At 40.9% G+C, this 27,536-nt stretch overlaps 2 protein-coding genes across 2 annotated transcripts in view; one reads left to right on the top strand and one right to left on the bottom strand.

Moving 5' to 3' along the window:
- LOC114668069 (zinc finger protein 420-like) overlaps positions 1–5,707 on the bottom strand; it is an 85,877-nt gene extending 80,170 nt beyond the window's left edge. Inside the window, exons 1-2 of the mRNA XM_028823720.2 lie at positions 5,541–5,707; positions 1,532–1,983 (exon numbers count right to left, since the gene is read on the bottom strand). Coding sequence (XP_028679553.2) covers positions 1,532–1,946 — 415 coding nt within the window. The 5' untranslated portion in view covers positions 1,947–1,983; positions 5,541–5,707. The remainder of the gene's footprint in view (positions 1–1,531; positions 1,984–5,540) is intronic.
- A 390-nt stretch (positions 5,708–6,097) lies between these two features.
- The window catches only part of LOC114668150 (zinc finger protein 345-like), a 60,820-nt gene continuing 39,381 nt past the window's right edge, over positions 6,098–27,536 (top strand). The window contains exons 1-3 of the mRNA XM_028823787.2: positions 6,098–6,285; positions 11,951–12,324; positions 22,652–23,749. Of these exons, the coding sequence (XP_028679620.1) occupies positions 11,988–12,324; positions 22,652–23,749 (1,435 nt within the window). The 5' untranslated portion in view covers positions 6,098–6,285; positions 11,951–11,987. The remainder of the gene's footprint in view (positions 6,286–11,950; positions 12,325–22,651; positions 23,750–27,536) is intronic.

Raw genomic sequence — 27,536 nt, 5'->3', positions numbered from 1 at the left:
TCATTGTCCTGTTGCAGCACCCAAGATTGCTTCAGCTTGAGTTGACGAACAGATGGCCAGACATTCTCCTTCAGGATTTTTTGGTAGACAGTAGAATTCATGGTTCCATCTATCACAGCAAGCCTTCCAGGTCCTGAAGCAGCAAAACAACCCCAGACCATCACACTACCACCACCATATTTTACTGTTGGTATGATGTTCTTTTTCTGAAATGCTGTGTTCCTTTTACACCAGATGTAACGGGACATTTGCCTTCCAAAAAGTTCAACTTTTGACTCATCAGTCCACAAGGTATTTTCCCAAAAGTCTTGGCAATCATCGAGATGTTTCTTAGCAAAACTGAGACGAGCCCTAATGTTCTTTTTGCTTAACAGTGGTTTGCGTCTTGGAAATCTGCCATGCGGGCCGTTTTTGCCCAGTCTCTTTCTTATGGTGGAGTTGTGAACACTGACCTTAATTGAGGCAAGTGAGGCCTGCAGTTCTTTAGACGTTGTCCTGGGGTCTTTTGTGACCTCTCGGATGAGTCGTCTCTGCGCTCTTGGGGTAATTTTGGTCGGCCGGCCACTCCTGGGAAGGTTCACCACTGTTCCATGTTTTTGCCATTTGTGGATAAGGGCTCTCACTGTGGTTCGCTGGAGTCCCAAAGCTTTAGAAATGGCATTATAACCTTTACCAGACTGATAGATCTCAATTACTTCTGTTTTCATTTGTTCCTGAATTTCTTTGGATCTTGGCATGATGTCTAGCTTTTGAGGTGCTTTTGGTCTACTTCTCTGTGTCAGGCAGCTCCTATTTAAGTGATTTCTTGATTGAAACAGGTGTGGCAGTAATCAGGCCTGGGGGTGGCTACGGAAATTGAACTCAGGTGTGATACACCACAGTTAGGTTATTTTTTAACAAGGGGGCAATTACTTTTTCACACAGGGCCATGTAGGTTTGGATTTTTTTTCTCCCTAAATAATAAACACCATCATTTAAAAACTGCATTTTGTGTTTACTTGTGTTATATTTGACTAATGGTTAAATGTGTTTGATGGTCAGAAACATTTTGTGTGACAAACATGCAAAAGAATAAGAAATCAGGAAGGGGGCAAATAGTTTTTCACACCACTGTAAAAGGAGCCAGCAGCCACTACTCAGGGAGCCAGAGTCGGGAGGAGGAAGACAAAGCTTGACCCAAGGAGTGCAGGAGAAAAGAAAGAGCGAAGGAAAACATTGTATTGTGCGGTGTTAATGCTTTGGACTGTGCTGGGTTTGTGGGAAACGGGGAAGGCATTTCACATGAGGTAAAAATAAAAATAATAAAAAAAAAACATGTGTGTGCCTTGAATTTGTGTCCCACGCTTGTCTGTGTCGGGTTAAGCTGGTGGTGCCAGCCTGGGTGGTCCACAGCGTAAAGCATTTGCACGAAGATGCAACTTCACTACATTTCTGTGCTACTTTAAAAAAAAAAAAAAAATCATGAGACTGCCCTTTCACATCCACACCCTCACTCCTAAAACTTACACATATTCTTTTTTTTAATACTTACTTTTACCAGACTGAATTATAGGTGGTGGCTGATCTTTCTGAATCCTAATAGATGATTTTTTCTCAGTCACCTCTGTGTCAGACTCCAGTGATTCAGACTTTACGTTGACTGATGAACAGTGTCTACTTTGAGAAGAGACTGACCCCGCCATCACTCCATCTTGACATCCATAATGAAGGTCGTCTTCCTTGACCCGCTCCACACTTTTATTTTTGTGTGTCTCAATGCTGACAGACATCTCCTCTGCCTCTTGTTTAATGTCCACTGATCCCAGCTCACATTCCTCATCCTTAATGCCCTGATTCTCCTGTTTAGGGTAAACAGACTCCCATTCACAGTCCTCATCCTTAAACTTTGCCTTCCATAACTCCATGATATTTGTGTCAGGCTCAATGGCTTCCTCTTTCACATCCATCCAGACAGTACAGTAATCAGCAGCTTCTTGTTCCTCTCTGCGGAAAGAAGATTATTTTCATCAAAACTGCATCATTAAAATCTAAAGGCATTTGAATTCCATTTTACAACATTCTCTCAGTTAAAGTATACGTCACGAAGGACAGTTCATTTTGAGAGTGACTCATTACTCTTTATGTGATTTTATCTGGTGTAAAGTAATCTGGGGCAAAAAGTGAGGATAAAGGTCCAACAGGCTGGAAGAGGATGACCTCCTCCCAGTGTTGTGGGTCAGAGTGTGTGTGTTGATCCTTACCACCTTCCATTACTGTAACCTTAATGTGAACAGGGAAGTCTGGGACAGAAAACCCACTACTTAACCATGGCATGGTGGGCATGTAACCCACCCAGTCCTAATAAATCTGTGACAAGCTGCGATATGGGCTTACCACTCACAAGGCAAAGTGTAAGCATCAGGTCAGCTTAGCAGGCGACAGATGAGCAAATGTGGGGTGGATCAGGCATATTAGACCCTGGCAGTAGAAAGGAGCTTGTGTGATGTGGAAAGAGGAAGTAACAGAAACTCGACTTTTAGCTTTGAACATTCAAATGCCATCACAGTTAAAAACATGATCACTCACAAAGACAATTAAAGGACATTTAAAATGATGTCGTCAGACTCTTACAGATGTATTGGTAGCTACATTTTTAGGAATATGGAAAGATAATAAATTAACTTGGAAATATCATTTAAATTTAATTATTGCTAAATGTAAAAGGGCATTAAATACACGTAAATGCTTATGTGGATATGATTGAAGTTTGACTACAAAAGATTTATTGACTCTACTGAGATTTAATTGAAACTGTTTTGGGTTAGGTACATAATAATAAAAATCACTCAATACTGTTGTTTGATTTTCACCAGTTTCTACTATATTTATTGAAACTGCAACACCTGAATGTATTTTTTTAGCCTTACAATCCTTGAGACTATGTCAAGTGGCATCTGAATTTTTAATAATAGCCCATTAACTCAGAATGCTGTTAATGTGTCCGTACTGCCCTATCTCAAAAACGCACAGATAGTCTAAAACAGCTTGCATGAATGTCCAAAAATAAATAAAAACACTGTCATAAACTTTCTCTCTTGCATTTATTTCTCCTAAAATGTGTTTTCCATTTGTAAAAAAAAAAAAAAAAAAAAAATCCAAACCTGTACTGCTGCTTTCAGTATAATCAAAAAAAAAAAAAAGCAAAACAACACTTTTAAATCAGCTTTGGAAAACCTGGAGGTTCGGTGGCAGGATTGGCACTCCAGCCATCATAAAAACCTCACACTGGTCCAGCGTGGTGCTGAAGGATCACTCATTGAACAACTGCACTCGGGTCCCGATCCGGGTGGTTCATCATGTGGTGGGTGCGGCAATGCACTATCAGTGAATGCTCCCCACCTCACTCTCTCTCCACATACAATAACCCATTCTACATAAACAGTTAGCAGTTTACATATTTCACACATTATGTACGTAAACAATGAGCAACATTATGGACTGATTATAAAATTGTCCACACTGGCAGCCCACGCAGATTTTTGGAGTCTGTTGTGAGCACACAAAAAGGCAGTTCTTCACTTTTCCTTGGTTGCATGTGCAACCTCTCACCTGGCACTGCCAACAGTTTTCCAGAAGTTTCTATTATCTTCTTCATTATGTGTAGTGAAACAACATGAGTGATAGAAGTGTGACACATTTACAACTTTTTTTTTTTCTCTAACTGTCAGTTGACAACAAGTCACACTAAGGCAGCAATATTCAATATTAATAACAGCGGCAGGGAAGAATTTGTTGAGGTAAAAATAATATGCAGGGTACAGTCAAGATTCTTTGTGATTTTATATAGATAACAAGCCTCAAATTTGAAAGGGATGCGTTTAAAACAGAACATCAGACGGAAGATGTAATGTCCTAGTGTTCTCCACATTCAACCAAACTATTATAATTAGCCAAATCAAAAGGTTTCTTAAACTTGCTGTAAATGTAATTTCACGCCTGTTCTTATTATGAGCAAAGAAGGCAGGTTACAGTTTCTGCACAATTAATAAAATTGGCCCTCATAAACAAGTTTTGATGAGTTGGCTTTTACTTCATAATTATTCTCTGCATGGCGCTTTTTTTATGGGACAATAAATACATTACCTATCACACAAAACTACTTTGGTAAAGGATACAATAACAATATTTAATTGGTTCACTTGTTAATTGAGAAGATCCACCATATCATTGCCTCTTCTGACTTTTGTTCAAAAGTTATAAGTACCCCATCATTAAGAGAATATAAACCTGAATGTCTTTATCCTAGATGTTTTTTTTTCTCTCTGTTTACAAGGAATCACACAACTGGACACTTTTTCTTTAGTTTATTATCATAAAATTTGTTAATATAATGGACAAGAGGTGTAATAATTTTATAAGGTACTTATTAATTCATAAAACCGCTTCTCTGGTGATATTGCAGTAGTCCACTCAACTAAAGGAAACACTCTCACTCAATCTGGACTTGATTCTTATAAAATTTTTATAGTAAGAAATTAGATCATTTCTGTTTAAAACACTGCTAAAATTATTTTTGTTAATAAAACAGTGTGCGAGTTATTTGATGTAAATGATGCTTGTGTATTTTGAAAAGGGTTTTCAAAATCTATTGAACACTTATTTTTTATTGACCATTTGTCAGCTCTTTTTGGAAAGATCTTTTCTTAGCCTTGAAGTACGAGTAGGGAGACCCCTCTCAAAGTTTCCAAACGTCAGTACACTTTGATTATGCCTCCTTTAGCTCAGATGAACAGAATATGACTAACTGTAATGCTAGATGATTTTATAAGACGAGGCTTCCCATAAAGACACCATAATTTGGATAGCTTGTATGCACTAAATTATTAAAGAATTCAAATACACTAACAACTTTGTGATGGCTCAAAAGTTATACTTAAGCAAATCTATTAATTTTTATTTAATTTAATCCTAATATAAAAGGTATTAGTATTACAGTTTTTATGCTTATGCTTTCTCATTTAATATTTTGTATAAAATGTAGCAGTATGTCAGTTTTTATGTGATGTATAGTTGGAAAGTACACAGAATTTTATATATAAAATAATTGAATAAAAAAATATTAAGATATTCATCTTACTTAATTGGAAGAATCCAAATACACCGCTATTAACTCAACGGGACCGTGAAGGGTAAACCTTAAACCGGAAAAATTTAAATTACGTTACTGAGGACCCGTTTTCTTTTCATTTTAATGAATATCAGTTTAACACAATTGCTGCATTTGACTCAACTGTGTGTCACTGTACCCGTTTTGTTCTATTCAATAATAAAACAAAAGAAACTCAGGCGTTATTTCTGGATGAAATCAAAGCATTCGCCGATCACCAGACACTTTGAACAGAAGTAGGAATCGACATCATGATGGGTAATTGAGGCTCACATGCACGACGCAACAAGCTTCAAGACTATTCTTCCTTGTGATTCAAATCACGTAATGCTGATAAAAGTAAATGAAGAACCCAACGTCCAAAGAATCCCGAACCTGAACTCGGATTACTTACCTTCTCCCTCTGGGTTATTTGATGAAGTTGGCTCACTCAACGCCTACAGTTTAATATTTAGGCACGTGCCGACTTCGTTATTCGTCGCTTTTGATGACGCGCACGTCGTGTTGCCAGTCATTTACGTGCACGCGCATTCGCCCACTGTGCTTTAGAAGAACGTGCGCCTCGGCGAGCCTTTTCTGCACGTTCCCCTTTAAAACACCAAATGAATAATTACAAAAAAAATGTAAAGTGGATTAAATGCTATAAACGTTTAATCCGAGAGAACAATTTATTTTCTTTAAAACAGAAAGATCTCTCTCTGCCGATAATGTAATCCACGATAATCCACGTTCCTGTATAAAATACGCCCTTGAAACTGGAAGATTTCCTTTCTTTATTCCACTCGGATTTTAGAGCATCTTTTCATAAAGCGTGCGATCACAAGCTCTGGTTTCGCCACGACATAATAAATATATACGATCTAAAACCATCACCAAACAGAACACACAGATAAACCCTTAAACAAATGTGCGAATTATTTTAACAGTCACCTTACATACAGTATTCAGTGCACTGCGCGAACCCGGTACAGTGAGAAGACGTGCATGTGACGTCATCAAATGCGCCAGAAACGAAATCCTGCACGCGCTTCGCTTGGCTCGTTTGTGAGCCGTAAAACAGGAGACTCTGAACGTGGCGACAGACTCTTGCTCTGTAGTGAGCTGACTGTAAAAAGTATCGCATAACCCAGAGGCAGAAGGTGAGTCAGACACTTTGAGGATGTGTATCTTTTGGCGCATTAGTCAGTGTTACAGCACGCAGAATGCTGAGGACTTTGCTCAAGTGAATGTTTCCGTGTCCTGCGGTACTCGCCATTCATTTTCCTCCGTCTGCGGCTCACTCAGTTCAATTCATGTCGTCAAGTCCCGTTTCTACTTCAAACCGCAATTCCTTGTATAACCGCAGTCTCAGGCACCCTCTGCGTTATGATTGATTTATTTATTTATTGTTGTTAAATGTGCGATAGAGGCCACACGATCATTTGTTCTACTATCCTGCGAGTATAATTTTTCACTGTTAATACGAAACATGTACAGAGTTTAATCACCTGCATGCCCCCACAGTGGCAATCACAGAACATAAGTTTTTTTAAACATTAAATAATATGTACAGTATATCTGGAATACACAGCATGTACTGAGTTTTTTTCACTTGTATGCCCTGTAATACAAAACATTTACATTATATATAAAAGCCAGATACCACTGACTCACTCATCACGAAATCTCCCGAACCATGAGGACTTGGGACTTGACATTTGGAAAGTAGGTTACCGTTGGCCCATAAGTGCTCGCTAAGAAACGGTTTTAAAAAAATCGTGGTCCAAGCGCGTTCTGTCAGTATGTCTGTCCGCTTTTCACGAGAGAATTACTTAACGGATTTAGATTTGTTGTTTTCTATAATTTGCTTGAACTTTCCGGTTGATTTTGCGACTTCTGTCATCGCGCTAAGTACCATAGTTCGCTTGCGGTACAGATGTATTTATGCAAATCCAAGAGAGTGGCTGTGGGCCGAGAGCGGGGGGGCCTTCCTCATTCACGAGTTGGTCCTCGTCTCGCCACGGAATGCATCTTGCCTCTGCTTAGCTAGCGATACGTTTTTGTCCAACAGACATTAATATCTACAGATTGTTAAGGAGTGACGTTTGACGTTACTGAGAGAGAGATCAGAGCTATGTTTGTTTTGCTGGGTAGCTGCTTATTCCCAGAGATATCATGGCCATGTGCTTTTCTCCCTACGCGGGGAACGCCCTCCCATCAGAGCTGAACACGATCAGATATAGTGCCAACGTCTATTGATTTTTAAAGTTTGGCCTGTTTCATTACTATTTGGGCGCAGCCACGGGGTCCGGCTAGTATTAAAATATAAGCAAATGAAACACGGGGGAGGAGAATAGAAAAACGTCACTTCATAGCGGCCATCACAGAACCGAAGGCGCACTCAATATCACCTGCTTTTCCTTTCTTGTGGAAAGTTCCATTTACATGGCAGGAGTGTTGATGTTAATTATCACTCAGTACTGTTTCCCACGAAAATAACAAATGAAACTTAAAGAAAATATCCCTAGGCTTTATTAGCCCTTACAATCTAATAAAAAATATATGTACTGGATAGTCTTACATGGAAGGCTAATTAACCTCTTTCCGTACATTCCTTCTCTTAGTGTTATCGTTTGATCAAACAATTTTTTGAGGAGGAGGAGGTGGTAATTTCACTTGCTCACATGCTCACATTTCCCATTTCTCTCTGCATTCACATTTTTTCTTTCATGTTTTGTGAGCATGTTTTATAATTTAAGGTGTTTCCCACTAATTTTGAACACATGTTCAATTTTTATTTATTTTTTATTCATGCCTCAGGTCATATCATATTGTATAGCAGCAGGTCAGCTGGTTTATCATCCCCCTCCTAACTGCCAGTATTAAAGAGGTCTTCATTCTTTTAAGTCTTGAGTTAATGAAGGTTTTCTGTGTGTGTGAGAGAGAGAGAGAGACACACACAAACTATCACACGATTAAATCAGTAAGCATGAAACTGTAGTCTGAGTTGTTGAAAATGAAGCTGAAGTTTTGATTTAGTGATGTTACAGGAAAATCTGCAAATGTTCTTTAAATCTCAGACCGTTTAGCTGCTGCCCTCCATCATTAAGCTTCTTTCTTTCTTTCTTTTTTTGGTACTTGTGTACTAAATGGATGGCAGTAAAACCTGCCCCACGGAGCCCAACACTAGAATGGGTAGGAATGGGGAAACCTTATGCAACCTCCCCTCTTCAATTTGGTGCCACGACCTTTGTAATAAGTTCCAACTGTACGTATGTATTTCTATAATATTCCAATTTCTGTAAATTTCTATATATATATTTTTTATCTCAATAAATATGTTATGAATTCCTCAAAACACTTCTGTTTTCCTTTGTCATGCTGTCCATTTAGTACACAAGTACCTTTTTTTTTTTAAAGGCAGTTTTATTTGTAAGCTTTCTGCTGGCTCCTAATACTTTGATTATATTCTGTTTGTGGAGGACATGTTCAGAAACACACAGTAATTTATTATTATTATTAGTAGTAGTTGTAGTAGTAGTAAGAAGTCATTTCTCTTTCAAAAAGCTGTAGCTGGGCTGCTCAGTGAGGCAGGACTCCCAACAGCACACTCCCCCAAATATTTGTTTCAAACACTTCACTAAAGTGCGGTCTGGTGTCGGTTCACTAAAGTACGTATCTCATTACTCATATCTAATCATCTTGAGCACCATTACAGAAACACAACACAGTGACTGCAAACCTCCATGTAGCAGGGAAGAAGCCCTGTGACTAACCTACTGGCTTTACTGGGTACAAACTCTTCAATTATCAGAAATGTCTTCTAATTGTTTATTTTTTATGCTAATTTGGTTGCTTGCTGCTTAAATCTGTGAGGTAGAATTCCAACTCTTCATTTTTGACTTTTTTTGGATTTATTTGCCTTTGCTGCTTTGATATTATTGTGCTGGTCAATTCTGTTATACACTCATATGAAAACGTTTGGGAACCCCTCTCAGCCTGCATAATAATTGACTCTACTTTTAACAAAAAAGATAACAGTGGTATGCCTTTCATTTCCTAGGAACATCTGAGTACTGGGGTGTTTTCCGAACAAAGATTTTTAGTGAAGAAGTATTTAGTTGTATGAAATTAAATCAAATGTGAAAAACTGGCTGTGCAAAAATGTGGGTCCCCTTGTAATTGTGCTGATTTGAATGCCTGTCACTGCTCAATCCTGATTACTTGTAACATCAAATTGGTTGGATTACCTTGTTAAGCTTTGAACTTCACAGACAGGTGTGTCCAATCATGAGATATAAAGGTATTTAAGGTGGTCAATTACAAGTTGTGCTTCCCTTTGACTCTCCTCTGAAGAGTGACAGCATGGGATCCTCAAAGCAACTCTCAAAAGATCTGAAAACAAAGATTGTTGAGTCTCATGGTTTAGGGGAAGGCTACAAGAAGCTATCTGAGAGGTTTAAACTGTCAGTTTCAACTGTAAGGAATGGAATCAGGAAATGGAAGGCCACAGGCACAGTTGCTGTTAAACCCAGCAGGTCTGGCAGGCCAAGAAAAATACAGGAGCGGCATATGCACAGGATTGTGAGAATGGTTACAGACAACCGACAGATCACCTCCAAAGACCTGCAAGAACATCTTGCTGCAGATGGTGTATCTGTACATCGTTCTACAATTCAGCACAATTTGCACAAAGAACATCTGTATGGCAGAGTGATGACAAAGAAGCCCTTTCTGCACTCACGCCACAAAAAGTTGCTTGTTGTATGCAAATGCTTATTTAGACAAGCCAGATTCATTTTGGAACAAAGTGCTTTGGACTGATGAGACACAAATTGAGTTATTTGGTCGTAACAAAAAGCGCTTTGCATGGCGGAAGAAGAACACTGCATTCCAAGAAAAACACCTGCTACCTACTGTCAAATTTGGTGGAGGTTCCATCATGCTGTGGGGCTGTGTGGCTAGTTCAGGGACTGGGGCCCTTGTTAAAATCGAGGGTCAGATGAATTCAACCCAATATCAACAAATTCTTCAGGATAATGTTCAAGCATCAGTCACAAAGTTGAAGTTACGCAGGGGTTGGATATTCCAACAAGACAATGACCCAAAACACAGTTCGAAATCTACAAAGCCATTCATGCAGAGGGAGAAGTACAATGTTCTGGAATGGCCATCACAGTCCCCTGACTTGAATATCATCGAAAATCTATGGGATGATTTGAAGCAGGCTGTACATGCTCGGCAGCCATCAAATTTAACTGAACTGGAGAGATTTTGTTTGGAAGAATGGTCAGAAATACCTCCATCCAGCATCCAGACACTCATCAAAGGCTATAGGAGGACAGCGTCTAGAGGCTGTTATATTTGCAAAAGGAGGTTCAACTAAGTATTGATGTCATAGCTCTGTTGGGGTGCCCAAATTTATGCACCTGTCTAATTTTTTTTTTTATTATTATTAATTTTTATTGTAATCTTTCCATACAAATAGATCAATTTATAACCAAACAAAATTGAAGACAAATCAAACCCCACCCCTCAGAAGGAGAGCTTAGCTAAAGGAGAGTTGCTTAGGGCTTTTTAATAAGACAACAATAAGCAAAAGAAAGGGAGAAATAAATATATATGTAAATAAGAGATGGAGAAGGGAATTAAATGCGGTAATAGTTATTTCTCTTATTCTAAAATAATATTGATCAGATCCTGCCAGGTTTTGAAAAAATTTTGTACAGATCCTCTAACTGAGAATTTGATTTTTTCCAATTTTCAAATAATATAAAACATTGGTTTCCCACTGACTTATCAGAGGAGAGTTAGGATTCTTCCAATTTAACAGAATAAGTCTGCGTGCCAAGAGTGTAGTGAATGCAATCACCGTTTGCTTGTCCTTTTCCACTTCAAGTCTGTCTGGAAGAACACCGAACACAGCTGTTAGTGGGTTAGGAGGGATTGTGACCCTAAGGCTGTCTGAAAGGCACTTAAAAATTTTGGTCCAAAATCCTGTAGCACCTGTCTAATTTTGTTATGATGCATATTGTATATTTTCTGTTAATCCAATAAACTTAATGTCACTGCTGAAATACTACTGTTTCCATAAGGCATGTCATATATTAAAAGGAAGTTGCTACTTTGAAAGCTCAGCCAATGAGAAACAAAAATCCAAAGAATTAAGAGGGGTTCCCAAACTTTTTCGTATGACTGTACCTTGCATTGTAATTTTTCGCTCTGAAAAATGCCTTGTGATGACTCCTCTGGTCAATGATGCCATCTGTGTTAAAGTCTGCTCGACTGTCACACTGTACATTTACCTTCATGTATCCCACAGTGCTACTTTGTTTCCACTAAGTTCTCAAAGAAATTCAATTATGACATCTTAAGTTAAACTAATACACAAGCAAATCCAGTGGCCTGCCGTTTAGAACATTAGAACAATCTGGACGAGAACAGGCCATTCAGCCCAACAAAGCTTACCAGTCCTTTCCACTTATTTCTTCTAAAAAAAACATCAAGTCGAGTTTTGAAAGTCCGTAAAAAAATAGAGTGTTTAAAGGTAAATGCACTACATCTGTAAACCTAGTAGTGAATTCCAGTGGGCCACAGCTGTGTGAGGTGGTCCTCTTCAAGAGAGTTAGACCTTCACTCCACACTTCTAAATTTGTTTTACACCCGATAATGTGATACGAAGAGTGATGAGTTGCTTTCAATCTGCTATAGCATGACTTCTCTAAACTGTCTGCCTTGTCCTACACTTTAGCTGAAAGCTACTTATAAAGAAACTAAAATATATTTAAAATGTATTCATGGAATTAAATTCTGTTCTTTTAACAGCAAGAAAGAAGCAGCTGCCATTAACTATAACATCAAGATGGATGTCAAAGAAGAAACATGTGAAACTGATGTAAATACTATGGAGATAATGACAGTGAGTATTAAGGGAGAGGACTGTGAATGGGAGTGTGTCTACCCCAAACAGGAGAGTCTGTGCATTAAGGATGAGGATTATGAACAGGTAACTGTGAACATTAAAGACGAGGTTGAGGGGACGTCTGTCAATAACGAGGAGCACAAATGGAAAATTATGAAGCGCAATGACATCACGGTGAAGTCTGAATCGTTACAGTCTGACACAAAGAGGATTGAGGACATTTCATCTTTTAGAACTCTGGACGGTCAGTCATCATTATCAACTTGGTCTGGAAAAAGTAAGTGTAAAATAAATATACTTTTAAGTGTTATGGTAGGTTGTATGAGCATGGAGAGGCAATCTTGTACTTTTTTAATGTGAGACTTGAAAACATTGTGAGGTTTATATTTAGTGGTGGAAAGCGGGAAGAAGTGATTTGTTTTTTTGGCAAATTACTAGCTTGGCAAGTGCAATATGAACTCATTTGAGACAGTATAAGAGCTCGTGACGTGAACATGGTTCCAGCTGCTGCATTTTAGACCATCCAGTAAGCGTTTATGACATTAATGAATGTCCAGGAGGGCCAGGCTAGGAGGTTGTCAGAATTGCGACTTTGTCTCCTAATTCTCACCCTAATGTTATTTTCCCTATTAAAGCTGTCAGTTGGAGTTTTCATTTTCTTCTGCTCCACTGCAAATCTGTCCATATCTCTATTACCAGTATAAGGGACATTACCATGATCTGTTTTTGCTAACCATTAAGGTTAATTTTGTTTTAGTCCATGTTTAAATAAACGTAGAGTTTTTTTGAATGTTTGTGCATTCATATTTAAATGTTTTCTGGTTTTAGAAAGAACAGGTAATGCTTTGTATGGCAGTTTGTAAGTGTGTGAGCCTGCACTCCATGAAGATCATTATGTAAAATACGAGGTTAGACACAAAAATAACCGTATTGGTAAACAAAAATATGTATTGTTGAATTACAGCATTCTAAACATTGTCACCTTCTGTATGAACTTTTGTCATGTGAAGTTCTTGGTGCAAAATGCATCTCACTGATTCCCTGTCAATACCAGCCAACTCTGAGATAACTCGAACACCTAGGCGACAATCATTTCAAACAATTTGATTCACCATTTTGATGTTTTCATCCGTCTGAGGCGACCTGAGCATTGAACGTCTTCCACATTTTTTTGTGCTTCCTTGAAACGTTTGTGCCACACAGAAACTTGTGTGTGAGTCAAACTGTTATCACTGTACACTGATTTTTATCATTTCATAAGTTTCTGTGGCAGTTTTGCTCAATTTCATGAGAAATTTGATGTTGATTCGCTGTTTGATTATTTTTTTCACCCGACATTCTCGCAGCAACTCGTGTAGCGATTGTTGTGCAAAGTGTGACTGGGCGCTTCACAGGATATACCTAGCCGGTCGGCAGTTTGAGAGGGTGTGTAGGAGGGGATATAGTTCTATGATTCACGTCCGGCTGACCTCCAGACAGTTTTCCAGGAAGCCCCAAGCCCAGTCCGGTTATTTTTGTGTCTCAACTCGCAAACTGAGTTCATTGGTTTGTGTGGTTTTAGGCCATGATGTTGGTGCTGGGGTCATTTTTTGATTAGTTTGCTCAGTTTTCTTGACCCTATTCTCTAAGACGTCATTTACAAGTGTTATTGTGTCCAAGTGTAGTGGTCCTGGGCATTATGAGAATATTTTCTTTGAGAATGGGAGTGCAAGTTTAAGAGGCAACCTTGAGCACTGCCATTTTGTAAAGGTCTCAGTTCTTGTGTCAAGGCCACCTCCACCCTCTAGTGCCACATGCCCTTTTTACATTCACACCCCAATGCAGAACATTCTCACACAGGAGAGTAAGGTTCATTATGGAGGATCAGAAGAGAAGATGGACAAAAGTCAGAGTAAAGCAAATTTGAAAGAGTAAGCTGGTGGCACCACTAAGACGTGGAGAGATCAATCCCCGGCACACAGGCTTGTCAGATCAAATATAAACGTACCCCATAAACTGTCATTCTCCACCCCAACAATACCAATGACCCTCCCAGTTAAGTAATACATGCCTATGTTGTTAGAAGGATCCAGTTTCTTACAGATTGGTTCAAGGTGCCAGCTTCTCAGGTGAAATTCAGGATGGCTGAGATGTTTGTGGGCTGACTTTTTAAAAATACCCACATTCAATAATCTTTACATTTGTGTAGTGCTTTTCTCGCTACTCAAAGCGCTTCATATAGTGAGTGAGGAGACACTTCAACCGCCTTTAATGTGCAGCATCCCCCTGGATGATGTGATAGCAGCCATTTTTTCACCAGTATGCTTACCACACATGAGCTGTTTTGGAAGGAAAGGGGTGAGTGATAGTTAGCCAGGGGATGATTAGTGGGGGAAGAATGACTATGCCATGGACATCAGGATATACCCTGCTGTTTACAATCGATGCTGACATTGGTGTTACTAAATTAATATACTTTGATACATGACCACCTACCATCATAAAGAACACCATCTAACTTTCTTGCAGATGGTAATAGCTTTTACTTCAATTTTGCACCTTCCTGCTTTGCTTCCTTTTGGTTTATGTGGTCACCTCTTTTTCACACACACACATCTGCATGACTTTTTTATATTTATTGTATTGATTTTAATTTGAAACAGATAACATTCCATACAGTCAAGTCAAATTTAACGAAAGCAAAAGCAAAATTCGACGCCCATCCTAGAGAAAGAGAGAGGAGACGGCAACCGAAGCTACTCTATAAAAGGAGTAAGAAATGAAGGGTATCCTTTACCACTGAAATGGAAGCTTTTACTAAAATGTTATTGATTAGATCCTGCCATATTTAAAAAAGGTTTTGAATAGATTCTCTAAGTTAGAATTTGATTTTTTTCCAATTTCAAGTATAGCATAGAACACCGGTTAACCACTGACTTAAGAGTGGTGGGGTGGGATTCTACCAGTTGAGCAAAATAAGTCTACGTGCTAATAGTGTAGAAAAGGAAATTACAGTTTGTTTGTCCTTCTCCACTTTAAGGTCACCTGGAAGCCCACCAGACACAGCTGTTCATGGATTAGGAGGGATCGTGATACCAATTCTGTCTTGATAGCCATGCAAAGATTTTTGTCCAAAATGTTGTTAATTTGGTACACATCCAAAACACATGGTCCAGTGAGGCTGGAACTTGATTGCAACGTTCACAGGTTGGATCTAGCCCTGGAAACATTTTGAACAATTTTAAATGAGATAAATGTGCCTGATGAAAGATTTTAAGTTGAATGACTGAATGCTTTTGCACACATGGAGCACCAGGACCAGATAATATCTACCCTTGAGTTCTTAAGGAGGCTAGAGAGTACAGATATAAACCCTTGACACACACTGTTATGAAATCACTGCGCACTGAAGAGACTCCAAAGGACTGGAAAATGGCAAATGTCATCTCATTATATAAAAAGGGTGACCAGGCAGATCCAAGCAACTATAGGTTAGTAAGCTTAATGTACATCACAGGAAGATTAATGGAAGGAATTATTAAGGATAAGATTGAGCAATGCATGGCAAGGACAGGAGTTTTACTGAACAGTCAGCGTGGGTTCAGAAGAGGGAGGTCATGTTTTACTAACATGCTGGAATTCTGTGAGAATACCGTGTCACGGGGATCTGCTGGAGCCAATCCCAGTCAACACAGGGCACAAGGCAGGAAACAAACCCAGGGCAGGGCACCAGCCCACCGCAGGGTACACACACGCACACACACACCCCCACACACCAAGCATACACTAGGGACAATTTAGGATCACCAATGCACCTAACCTGCATGTCTTTAGGAACGTGGGAGGAAACCCAATGCAGACACAGGGAGAACATGCAAACTCCACCCAGGGAGGACCTGGGAAGCAAACCCAGGTCTCCTAACCGTGAGGCAGTAGCGCTACCACTTGTGCCACCATGGGAAAGGGTACTCGACTTTTTTCTCATCGCTACTCATTATATTTTGTGATATATTTTCATATCCGACAGAGTGAGGGGCGGAGTGGTGGCTCTGAGGCTAGGGATCTGTGCTGGCAAAAGGTTGCCAATCGGAAGGTTGCCGGTTCGAATCCTGTAAATACCAAAAGCGACTCTACTTCATTGGGCCCTTGAGCAAGGCCCTTAACCTGAAATTGCTCCGTCCTGGGTATGACGTTTATTTGCATCCAGCCCTGGGGGTTGGTGGCAGAATTGGCACTTTAGCCACCATAAAAAAAATCTCACATTGGATCCTTTCCATCTGAACTGGTGTGGTGCTGAGGTGTCACCTGTTGCATGGCTGCACTCGGGTCCTAATCTGGGATCCTGAGTTGGTTTGTCATGTGGTGGGTGCTGCATAATGTGCAGTATCAGCGCGTGCTCCTAACCTCCCTCTCTCTGTCTACAGAGTGAGATATTGGCACTGGACTAGAACTGTGGTACCATGGTGCATGTTGATCCAGAGTGCAGATAGGAATTTTGCTGTGTTGTGTAGACATGACAATAATTCAAATGAACTGAAGACACAACCAATTTCATCAAAGCAGAGCCTCGCATATTTGAAAACACTTTTGTCAACCTTCATATGGTTACTAAGTGCAGCAGAAATGAACCAAGACGGAGCAGAAGGAAGTGCGTTTTTCTATTTTCTTTAGTGCACGCCAACTCACTGTTCATAATATGATATAAGAGAACTACTGAAGGCACAGAGAACCACAAACACACAGAATAAGCTACCAAGTTAGTGTGGCAGACAGCAGGACTTTAGGGACCTTCAAAATACGACATGATTTTGTTTTGGAGGAGTTAAGTAGATAGAACTGATGAGCTTTGTTGGGCTCAATGGCCTGTTCCCGTCCAGATTGTTCAAAGGTTCAATGTTTATGATTTCTTTTTCAATTACGTTTTTTAATGGTCTATTTTATAATGAGGCAGTTCTAATTTTTGCCTTTGATATACAGTGTTGTGATTGGTTGCAATTTTAAAATCATCTTTTGAATCGTCTTTTCTAATATTAGGGAGACAAATCACCCCCTATTACTGCAGATGCTTTCTATTTTTATTTTTTTTTTTAAATCTGACATACAGTAGACCCCTGCAAAGTCGCGGTTTAGAGTTCACAGCCTCAGTCGTTCGCGGATTTTGCCTTAGAACCTAACGAATAATTGTTAGCGGAAACCGCAAATATCCTCCACAATTTTTTGTGGCTTTTTTCATGACAATACTGTACTGTAGATAGAACACAAAGCAACTGTAGAGGAAAAGGCGGCTTGTGATGGTGAAAGTAGCCAATCCGAGAGCGTTATTTATTTCTCATTGATGCTGATTGGCTGCTGCCATGTGACGCATCTCCGGCAGATGCAGCCCAGCCTTTGCGTATCATAACAGTTTACCGTGTGTAGCTATCTCGAGTGTTTCACTGAGCGTTCTCGTGTTTTTCGTTTTGTTCTTCTTAAAGCCATAAGATGACGCCCAAATGCCCTGCACCTTCCAAGGCTTCTGGCAATGAACCTAAGTGCCAGAAACAGTTTAAGACAGTCTAGGAGAAGGTTGAACTACTGGATTTGCTCCTAAAACTAAAAGGTGTCATTTTGCTTGGCTTTTCTCTACATTCCTAAAACTAAAAAGTTATGCCGCAGTAGCCACCCGAGGAGCTGTAAATCCTCTGCTTTGCTGTGCAGTCATTATCTTCATTACATACCTTCATTGTACTGTACAGCTAATTCATCATCATCATCAATTAATATCATTCATTATTGGTGAGTACCCGTACATTTTACTGTACTTTTATTAAATTATTACATATTTACCCTACTTACACCAAAGAAAACGACAGCAGATACCAAAGAAAATGCGCTTGCATGAATTACAGTACGTATAGCGGTAACATCGGTATTTTACATTCTAGCACTGCAGGAGACATATCAGTATAGTACTGTGCAGTATACGGGTTTACCTTTACATTCTTTTTTTTTTTTTTAGGGTAATGTATTAAGCTGAGATTGAAATTAAATTAAAGTGTTTTGGGAGCATATTTAGGGTTTAAACTATAAAAATAGGGATTTTTTTGACCACATCCAAAACTTGTGGTTTTTCACAATTCTCAGGTGCTCTAGGAACATAACCCCCGCAAATTTTGGGCAAGGAGTGGGCAGGTGTGTTGGCGAGATGCAGAACCCAACTCTCCTGATTGCCACAATTCGGATCGCTTTCACCGCACAGAATCACACAATCGCTTGAGTACTTTAAGGTGGTAACCCTTGCCTGGCTCAAAGCTACTTTGAAAGCCTCTCGAAGCATTGTGACAGCTTCTGCTGCTGTTTTCCCCAAAAGGAAGCAGAACTTGATGCAAACACGTTAATTGTTCAAGTCTGCCATCTCAGAATTGACATAGATGGTAACAGTGGCTCGAGAAAGAATAAATGACACTGACCTTACAGACCTTTCCCGAAGGAGGCCACTTGGCCAATTGATGCAGAGGGCAGTCTAGTACATGCATCTAGTGGCACATGTTGGAAATAACGCCCCTCCAGCCTCCAGAAAAAAATTCTTGTTATTTGTGGGTTCCCCCTCGTATGTGTGTATATACAGTATAATTATATATAATACTAGCTGTGTAAACCCATGCTGTAAGAAGCCTGGGCTCTTAGAAACTATTGAAATCGTCAGGAAACAAAAAACCGAGTCGGCCCACTCCCCTTGTCTATCTCTTTCGTTTGTCCTTCCTTGGTGATTTCACTTTGGCAATGGGGTAGCTTTCATTCAGCTTCATTTTGTAGCCTCGTACTTCTTTCTTCTTCCGACTCGTTAACTTGGGGCTGCCTTGCCGGCTCTTTGAGCTTTATGCTGTAGCCTCGCACACTTCCATGCATATATATATATACTTTATGTATAATTGAAGGATGGATGAATGGAGATATGTACTGGGACATTCTTAATCAGAATCTGCTGCCATTTACCAGGATTATGGCCCCAACAGTGCTCACTGAAACATTCAGAAGTTTAGAAATATGTCTGTAACCAGTGCCATCAAAGGGAGCTCTTTGCTTTTACCCATCATGAGATGCTTCTTGTGTGACACCTTGGGAATGAGAAACCTTTTTATAGGCCGTCAGTTAGGATGACACCAGCTGATAGTCATTTGCACTGATGGGGGACTGCTTTCTAAATTCTGACAGATGTCAGCTGCATTCTTGGCTTTCCAGGCCTTTTTGCGTCTCCTTTTCTTCATGTGTTCAATACTTATTCCCCCTGTCATTACACTTTATAACACATAACTTAATTTATGGACTTATTTGTTTTAGTTTCTTTGTATGTATGGATTACTTGGGCTGTTACCAACATCTGGTGAAAATTTCATGTCAATAGTCATTAGCAATATAATTACTGAGAAAAACATTGACACATTCAATACTTATTTTCCCCACTGTGTGTGTGTATGTATTGTGGCACGCCACCCCCAGCTGGGACGCCCAGGAGGACCGGAGGAGGGCTCACGCCTCCTCCAGACCACGAAGGGGCGACCACCCTGGTTCCTTTGGGGGCCACGGGTACAGAGTTGGGAAGCTCAACCCTGTAGGGTCCCATGGTCACCTCCAGGGGGCGCCCCCATGCCTGGAGAACCCTGGACCCCAGCACTTCCGCCACACCAGGAAGTGCTGCGGGGAAGACGAGTGGGGACACCCGGAGTGCTTCCGGGTACGCAGCCGGCACTTCCGCCACACTGGGGAGTGCCGGTGGGAGATTGCCGGGAAGCACCTGAAGCACATCCGTGTGCATATAAAAGGGGCCACCTCCCTTCATGGAATGGCTGGAATCGGGTGGAAGACGGATGAGGTCTTGGAGACAGGAGGTGGCCTGAAGAGTGAGGCATAGTGGTTTGGCCTGGACTTTGGGGAGTCTGTGGGTTGTATGGCACTTTTGTACATAATAGACTTGTAAATAAACGTGTGTTGGGTGACAAAATGATGTCTGCCTGTCTGTGTCCGGGCTGTTCCCCACAGTATATATAATATGTATATACATTTTTTGGAAAAATGTTTACCTTATACTGGCAAGGAACCATTTATGGTAACTTTATTCACCATGATATGCAATGTAAAAATGAAGATATTTGAAAAAAAAAATCACTAGTGTAGCGATGGACAGCACTGATGTCCCAGGGGGCTCTGTGGCGCTGCACCTAAAATTAGACTGTTAGTAGGAGGTTGTTGGAGAAGTTTAGAGAAGGCCAGAAGGAGTTGCATTGCGTCTTTGTGGACCTGGAGAAAGCATATGACAGGGTGCCTCGAGAGGAGCTATGGTATTGTATGAGGAAGTCGGGAGTGGCAGAGAAGTACGTAAGATATGTACAGGATATGTACGAGGGACGTGTGACACTGGTGAGGTCTGCGGTAGGAGTGACGGATGCATTCAAGGTGGAGGTGGGATTACATCAGGGATCGGCTCTGAGCCATTACTTATTTGCAATGGTGATGGACAGGTTGATAGACAAGATTAGACAGGAGTCCCCGTGGACTATGATGTTTGCTGATGACATTGTGATCTGTTGCGATAGTAGGGAGCAGGTTGAGGAGACCCTGGAGAGGTGGAGATATGCTCTAGAGAGGAGAGGAATGAAGGTCAGTAGAAACAAGACAGAACACGTGTGTAAATGAGAGGGAGGTCAGTGGAATGGTGAGGATACAGGGTGAAGAGTTGGTGAAGGTGGATGAGTTTAAATACTTGAGATCAACAGTACAGAGTAACGGGGATTGTGGAAGAGAGGTGAAAAAGAGAGTGCAGGCAGGGTGGAATGGGTGGAGAAGAGTGTCAGGAGTGATTTGTGACAGACGGATATCAGCAAGAGTGAAAGGGAAGGTCTACAGGACGGTAGCGAGACCAGCTATTTTATATGGGTTAGAGACTGTGGCACTGACTAGAAAGCAGGAGACACAGCTGGAGGTGGCAGAGTTAAAGATGCTAAGATTTGCATTGAGTGTGACGAGGATGGACAGGATTAGAAATGAGGAGATTAGAGGGTCAGCTCAAGTTGGACGGTTAGGAAACAAAGTCAGAGAGGCGAGATTGCATTGGTTTGGACGTGTGCAGAGGAGAGATGCTGGGTATATTGGGAGAAGGATTGCTAAGGGTAGAGCTGCCAGGGAAGAGGGAAAGAGGAAGGCCTAAGAGAAGGTTTATGGATGTGGTGAGAGAGGACATGCAGGTGATGGGTGTAACAGAACAAGATGCAGAGGACGGAAAGATATGGAAGAAGATGATCCGCTGTGGCAACCCCTAACGGGAGCAGCCAGAAGAAGAAGTTATGATTTCTTTCATGTTGGGTTTCAAACAGTTTATAGCTTTTTGCAATGGGTGTGTTTTATTGAAGTTTAAAGGGGGGTTGAGTTTGCCTACCACTGCTATCTGAGGCTGCCTGGTGTATGAGTCCCTGTATCAAGATTAAAGAAAGGTATAATTTGAACCATGCTGTTTGTAGTGATTGTATTACAACATTACCAAGAAAAAGTGTTTTCTTGATAAATCGAGTGTGTCTGTTTGTCACACTATAGTAATAACAGTCTTGTAATATCCTCCAATAACACCCTAGGGTTGAAATTTTGAATTTCCAAGTATTTCAATTAGTGACCTATAAAGGGTTTTAAACATTAAAGTAAAAGCCTCACAACTACCCAATGCTAAGAAAATCTATAGTCTCTTTCCACTTTAGAATTGAGCAGCTTTGAGGTGACAAATGACAAGAACACATAAAGAACACACAGGCTGCATACCCCACATGACCTGAACGCGAGACTCGGAGAGCTGTCCAGCGGCATTGCAAATCACTGTGTGGTCAGGATTTACTGGGCAGCATGAGTCTGGTAAATGACTGAGAAAAAAAAAATTTTTTTTTACTTAGCTATTCTTTCTGCCTCAGGACTCTGCTGAGGTTGTGCTCGGGTTCACTCTAAACATTTTAATAATAAGCTTTCCATTGTCATTTAACATCTTCCTTATTTTGCACATCATGAGCTGTTTAGGCTCTGCCCCCACCGGCCATTAATGCCTAAAGACCCCTCTCTTTGTAAAAGTAACAACACTGTCTGTCTTTGTAGCTGATCCTCTTGTTATCCCTGTTTTTACTACTTGACATATTTTTCTATAAGAAGTTAAAATACACAATGTGAAATTCACAGATCAAACTTTGTTCTTCTGCCTACTTGTGATTTTCACATAACAAATGCCTTACATGAATATAATAATTGAGGGGCTGAACAATTAAAATAACTAATTTCCATTCTCTTTATTACTATGTTGCTGTGTACTTTATAGTGTTAAAAAAAATCCGTATAGTAATCGAATCTATCAATAAAATGAAGGTCAGTTAATGTTGACAATAAACCACTATCTCAACAAATTCCATCCATCCATTATCCAACCCGCTATATCCCAACCACAGGATCACGGGGGTCTGCTGGAGCCAATCCCAGCCAACACAGGGCGCAAGGCAGGAAACAAACCCCGGGCAGGGCGCCAGCCCACCGCAGTGACAATAAACCACTATGTCAACAAATTTCTTTCTAAAATTGCAATTAATTTCTTTTTTTTTTTTTCTTTTTTTTTTTGGCAGCTGTAGAAGACAATGGCGGCTTCTTCTTATTTCCATTGCCTCAGACCTCTCTTCAATGCAGATCACAGCAGACAACAAATGATGAAAGTATAAAGAAATTGACATCTGGACCAGAGAGTGTGATACCAGCCTCATTGAGCAGTGGTACTCTGCCAGGGATGAAACTAACAACGGCAGGTGTGATCACCAGACAGATACAAATACATGATGTAGACGCAGCCGCTGTCCACCAGGAGCAGAGGAAAAGGTGTAATCTTAGTGAAACACAACAGAAGCTGTATCAGTGTTCTGAATGTGGCAAAGGATTCCCAAAATTGAGAAGTCTTCAGAAGCACAGAAAAATTCACTCTGGAGAGAAGCCATATTGTTGTTCTGAGTGTGGCAAGCGATTTACACATGTCAGCAATCTTCATAAACATAAAAAAATTCACACTGGAGAGAAGCCATATTGTTGTTCTGAATGTGGTAAGCGATTCACACAAGTGAGCAGTCTTCAGAGACACAGCAGAATTCACACGGGAGAGAAACCATATCATTGTTCAGAATGTGGTAAAGGATTTACCTGCACACGCAGCCTTCAGGACCACATAAGAACTCATACTGGAGAGAAGCCATACTGCTGTTCTGAATGCGACAAACGATTTCCCAGTGTCAAGAACCTCCGAGTCCACAGAATAATTCACACTGGAATGAAGCCATATTGTTCTGAATGTGGCAAACAGTTCACCACCAACGGTAGCCTTCAAGTCCACAGAAGAATTCACACTGGAGAGAAGACCTATTGTTGTTCTGAATGTGGCAAGCGATTCACACAACTTAGTAGCCTTCAGAGGCATAGAAGAATTCACACAGGAGAGAAGCCCTATTGCTGTTCAGAATGTGGTAAAGGATTTACCAGCACTAGCAGTCTTCAGGACCACACAAGAGTTCACACTGGAGAGAAGCCGTATTGTTGTTCTGAGTGTGGCAAACGATTTTCACAAAAGAGTGCGCTTCAGACTCACAGAAGAATTCACACTGGGGAGAAGCCATACTGCTGTTTTGAATGTGGAAAACAATTCATTACAAACAGCAGCCTACTGAAGCACAGAAGAAGTCATGCCGGAGAGAATGAAATGCTGCAAAGGAGGCAGATACCTTAGCATGGCATGGATTGAACACAAAAAGCCTTTGACAGTATACCTCACTCTTGGAGCCTGAATTGCAAACTCCACCCCGTTTTGTAACTTTAATTTCTACCACCATACTCCAAAGGCCAACAAATCCTGCAGCTTCTTCAGGAAAATGGACAGATCACTATCCAGAACATAAAAATAAAAGAGGACTTATTATCACCCCTACTGTTCTGCCAGACACTTAACCCATTCAGCAGTCTCCTCAATAACCTTGACTATAGATTTAATATCAGTTCTTCAATCAACCAGAGCCTCAGGGAGTCAGTTGCCTCCTGTTTATGGATGACCTGAAACTGCAGATGGAAACTGGTGGAGCGGCTGCACTTGGTACAACAATTTTTTGATGACATGAGAATGGTATTTAGTCTTGACAACTGTACCAAAGCAACCTTCATGAACCTCCTTAGTGTTACATATTTTCTCCAAAAAAAAAAAAACATGTAAAAAGCATTGCATTCTTTAGCTTGAAAAATGACATTTTTATTAAATGTCATCTTCCTACAGTAAAATGGGCAAAACACTGAAAGTACAAAATCAGAAGTGTAAAAAGTATACGAATGATACTAATAATAATAATATAAAATGAATAATAATTATGATGTTAATATACTATCAAAATGTCTTTTGTGTGGTATATCTTTAAACAGTAAAACTGCTTAAGTGCACCGTCATTTACCTGACACTGTTCAGCATAACGCTTCAACAGTTCTTTCGATCACATCATCATCAAGAAATAACTTCAACTAAGTAAGAGGATCTTGGCTGTCGATGCCCACTTTTACTCATGGCTGCCCCCACAAAATCAAAACGAGGTGGTGCGGCTGTATTTGAAGCAGGCTCAACAGAAACCCAAACATGAGCTTCGCTTGCTGATTCATCAGAATCACTTTTGGTTTCACTGTCCGTTTCAATTTCAGTGCACACTATGATGCTGTAAAGCATAATCTATACATAAAAAAGGCAAAGCCCTCACTGGCTCATCACTAATTCTCCCACTTTCCATATAGGTGGGAAGCTGAAATTTCGCATGCTCATTCCTTGCAGCGTACGTACAAACGTTAGGTATGTTTCATGTCCTATTGTAATGGCTGTACCCCCTAAACTGTATATATAGGTAGGGGAAACCCCTCCTCACTATTTCTGTGACTTCCCATATATGTAGGAAGCCCAAATTTCCAATGCTCATCCTATACACTGTACTTACAAACGTTAAGTATGTTTCACTTCGCGCCATGCACTGTAACAAACTTTCGAAATTAATGTCTTCTTTTTGGCGGTTCTCACCATTATGCCGTTAGGAACTTTCAGAACTGGCCTCTCCTTTTAGCAGTTTCATTCCTTATTTTCGTTAACCGACGATTTATTTCACGATGGTCACTGTCCGCACACCTACCACGTGGTTGGCTCCCTACCTATATACATTAACGACATCTCGTGCTCATGTGCCTCCTCACTCGCTTCCTTACTTTCCTCAGCTGTTCGTCATGCTCACTGCTCCCTTCTTCTTTACTCCACTGCTTCAAGCCTGTTATTGTTCGCTTTGTTTCATGTCTTCCTGCTGGTAACTCCTGCCTTCTCATTTAGTTTCTTTACCCTCTTAATCCTCCGGGCATGCATCTACATTCTCTACTTTGGAAGGTCAGCGCACCAATTATGTTACTACAAAATGTACAACCACCAAAACTTTGTAACGGCACCAGGCTTCAGATCAAATTTCTGCACAAGAACCTCATTGAGGCAACTGTCTTCACTAGAACTGGCTCAGGGGAGACTGGATTTATTCCTTGCATCCCTCTCATACTCTCTGACCTCCCATTCCAATTCAAACGTCTCCAATTGCCAGTAAGGGTCTGCTTCTCTATGAAAATAAATAAGTCACAGAGCCAGACTCTAAAAAAAGGTCACCATTGACTTGACACAAGATTGCTTCTTTCTGTTTTTTTTTTAATTGATTTTATTGAAATCACACAACATCCATCCATCCATTATCCAACCCGCTATATCCTAACTACAGGGTCACGGGGTTCTGCTGGAGCCAATCCCAGCCAACACAGGGCACAAGGCAGGAAACAAACCCTGGGCAGGGCGCCAGCCCACCGCAGGGCGCACGCACACACCAAGCACACACTAGGGACAATTTAGGATCTCCAATGCACCTAACCTGCATGTCTTTGGACTGTGGGAGGTGTCACGCTTGGGTCACAAATTTGCACAGAGACACAGGAGGTTGTAGGAAAAAAAGGAACTTTATTCAAAACACTGCAAACAAACATTTGTCTCTTTTCAGAAGTTTAAACATGCTCCATGACAAGTCAGAGATGACAGTTCCGCCAGGAGCAGAGAATGGCTGAGAGAGTTAAACAAAAAACAACCAATTCCAAAGCTGAGAGGCGCTGCACAATACTTTTAAGTAAGCGGAGTACCGCGTGAGAGGTTTATCGTGCATTATAGCGCAAGTAAGAAGGGTAAGGAGCAAGGTGAAGGTAGACTGTCAGCTGTTTCAGGGGTTTTCTCAGGGGCGTCTGTGTCCTCTGAGGGTGCGATCAGCGCTCCAGCTTACAGAGGAAACTGGAGCACCCGGAGGAAGCTCACACAGACACGGGGAGAACATGCAAACTCCACACAGGGAGGACATGGGAAGTGAACCCGTGTCTCAAAACTGCGAGGCAATCACACAACATTCCATACAAATAAATACATTTTTACAAAAATAGGATCGAAAACAAATCAACCCCCACCCCTGAGAAAGAGAGCTAGGCCAAAACTTAAAGCTAGTAAAGTAAGTAAATAGATGAATTAATAAGTGAATAAAGATACATGGAGAAGAAAATAAAAAAAAGGGAAGAGAATCTGCTTCCTTAATTTAAAAGCTTATTCTAAAAAGTATTAATTAGATCCTGCCAGGTTTTGAAAACGTTCTGCACAGATCCTCTAATTGTGAATTTGATTTTTTTCCAATTTCAAGTAGTATATAACATCAGTTACCCAACTGACTTAACAGAGGTGAGTTAGGATTCTTCAAGTTGACCAAGATAAGTCTACGTGCCAATAGTGAAGTAAAGGTGATCACAGTTTGATTGTCCTTCTCCACTTTAAGCCCCTCTGTGAGCCCACCAAACACAGCTGTTAGTGGATTAGGAGGGATTGTGACCCCAAGGCTATCTGAAAGGCATTTAAAGATTTTGGTCCAGAATTATGTTAATTTGGTGCAGGCCCAAAACATGTCACCCAGTGAGGCTGGAGCTTGATTGCAGCGTTCGCAGGTTGGATCTTCCATCCATCCATTTTCCAACCCGCTGAATCCAAACACAGGGTCACGGGGGTCTGCTGGAGCCAATCCCAGCCAACACAGGGCACAAGGCAGGAACCAATCCTGGGCAGGGTGCCAACCCACCGCAGGACACACACACAAACACACCCACACACCAAGCACACACTAGGGCCAATTTAGAATCTCCAATCCACCTAACCTGCATGTCTTTGGACTGTGGGAGGAAACCGGAGCGCCCGGAGGAAACCCACGCAGACACGGGGAGAACATGCAAACTCCACGCAGGGAGGACCCGGGAATCGAACCCAGGTCCCCAGGTGTCCCAACTGCAAGGCAGCAGCGCTACCCACTGCGCCACCGTGCCGCCCAGGTTGGATCTTGCCCTGGACAATTTTAAACGAGACAGATGTGCTCGATATATAATTTAGTTGAATAATTG

Source organism: Erpetoichthys calabaricus, chromosome 1 (assembly GCF_900747795.2).
Source record: "Erpetoichthys calabaricus chromosome 1, fErpCal1.3, whole genome shotgun sequence".
Lineage (NCBI taxonomy): Eukaryota > Metazoa > Chordata > Cladistia > Polypteriformes > Polypteridae > Erpetoichthys > Erpetoichthys calabaricus.
Note: the sequence above shows the minus strand (reverse complement) of the source record. Positions and strands in the feature narration are given on the sequence as shown.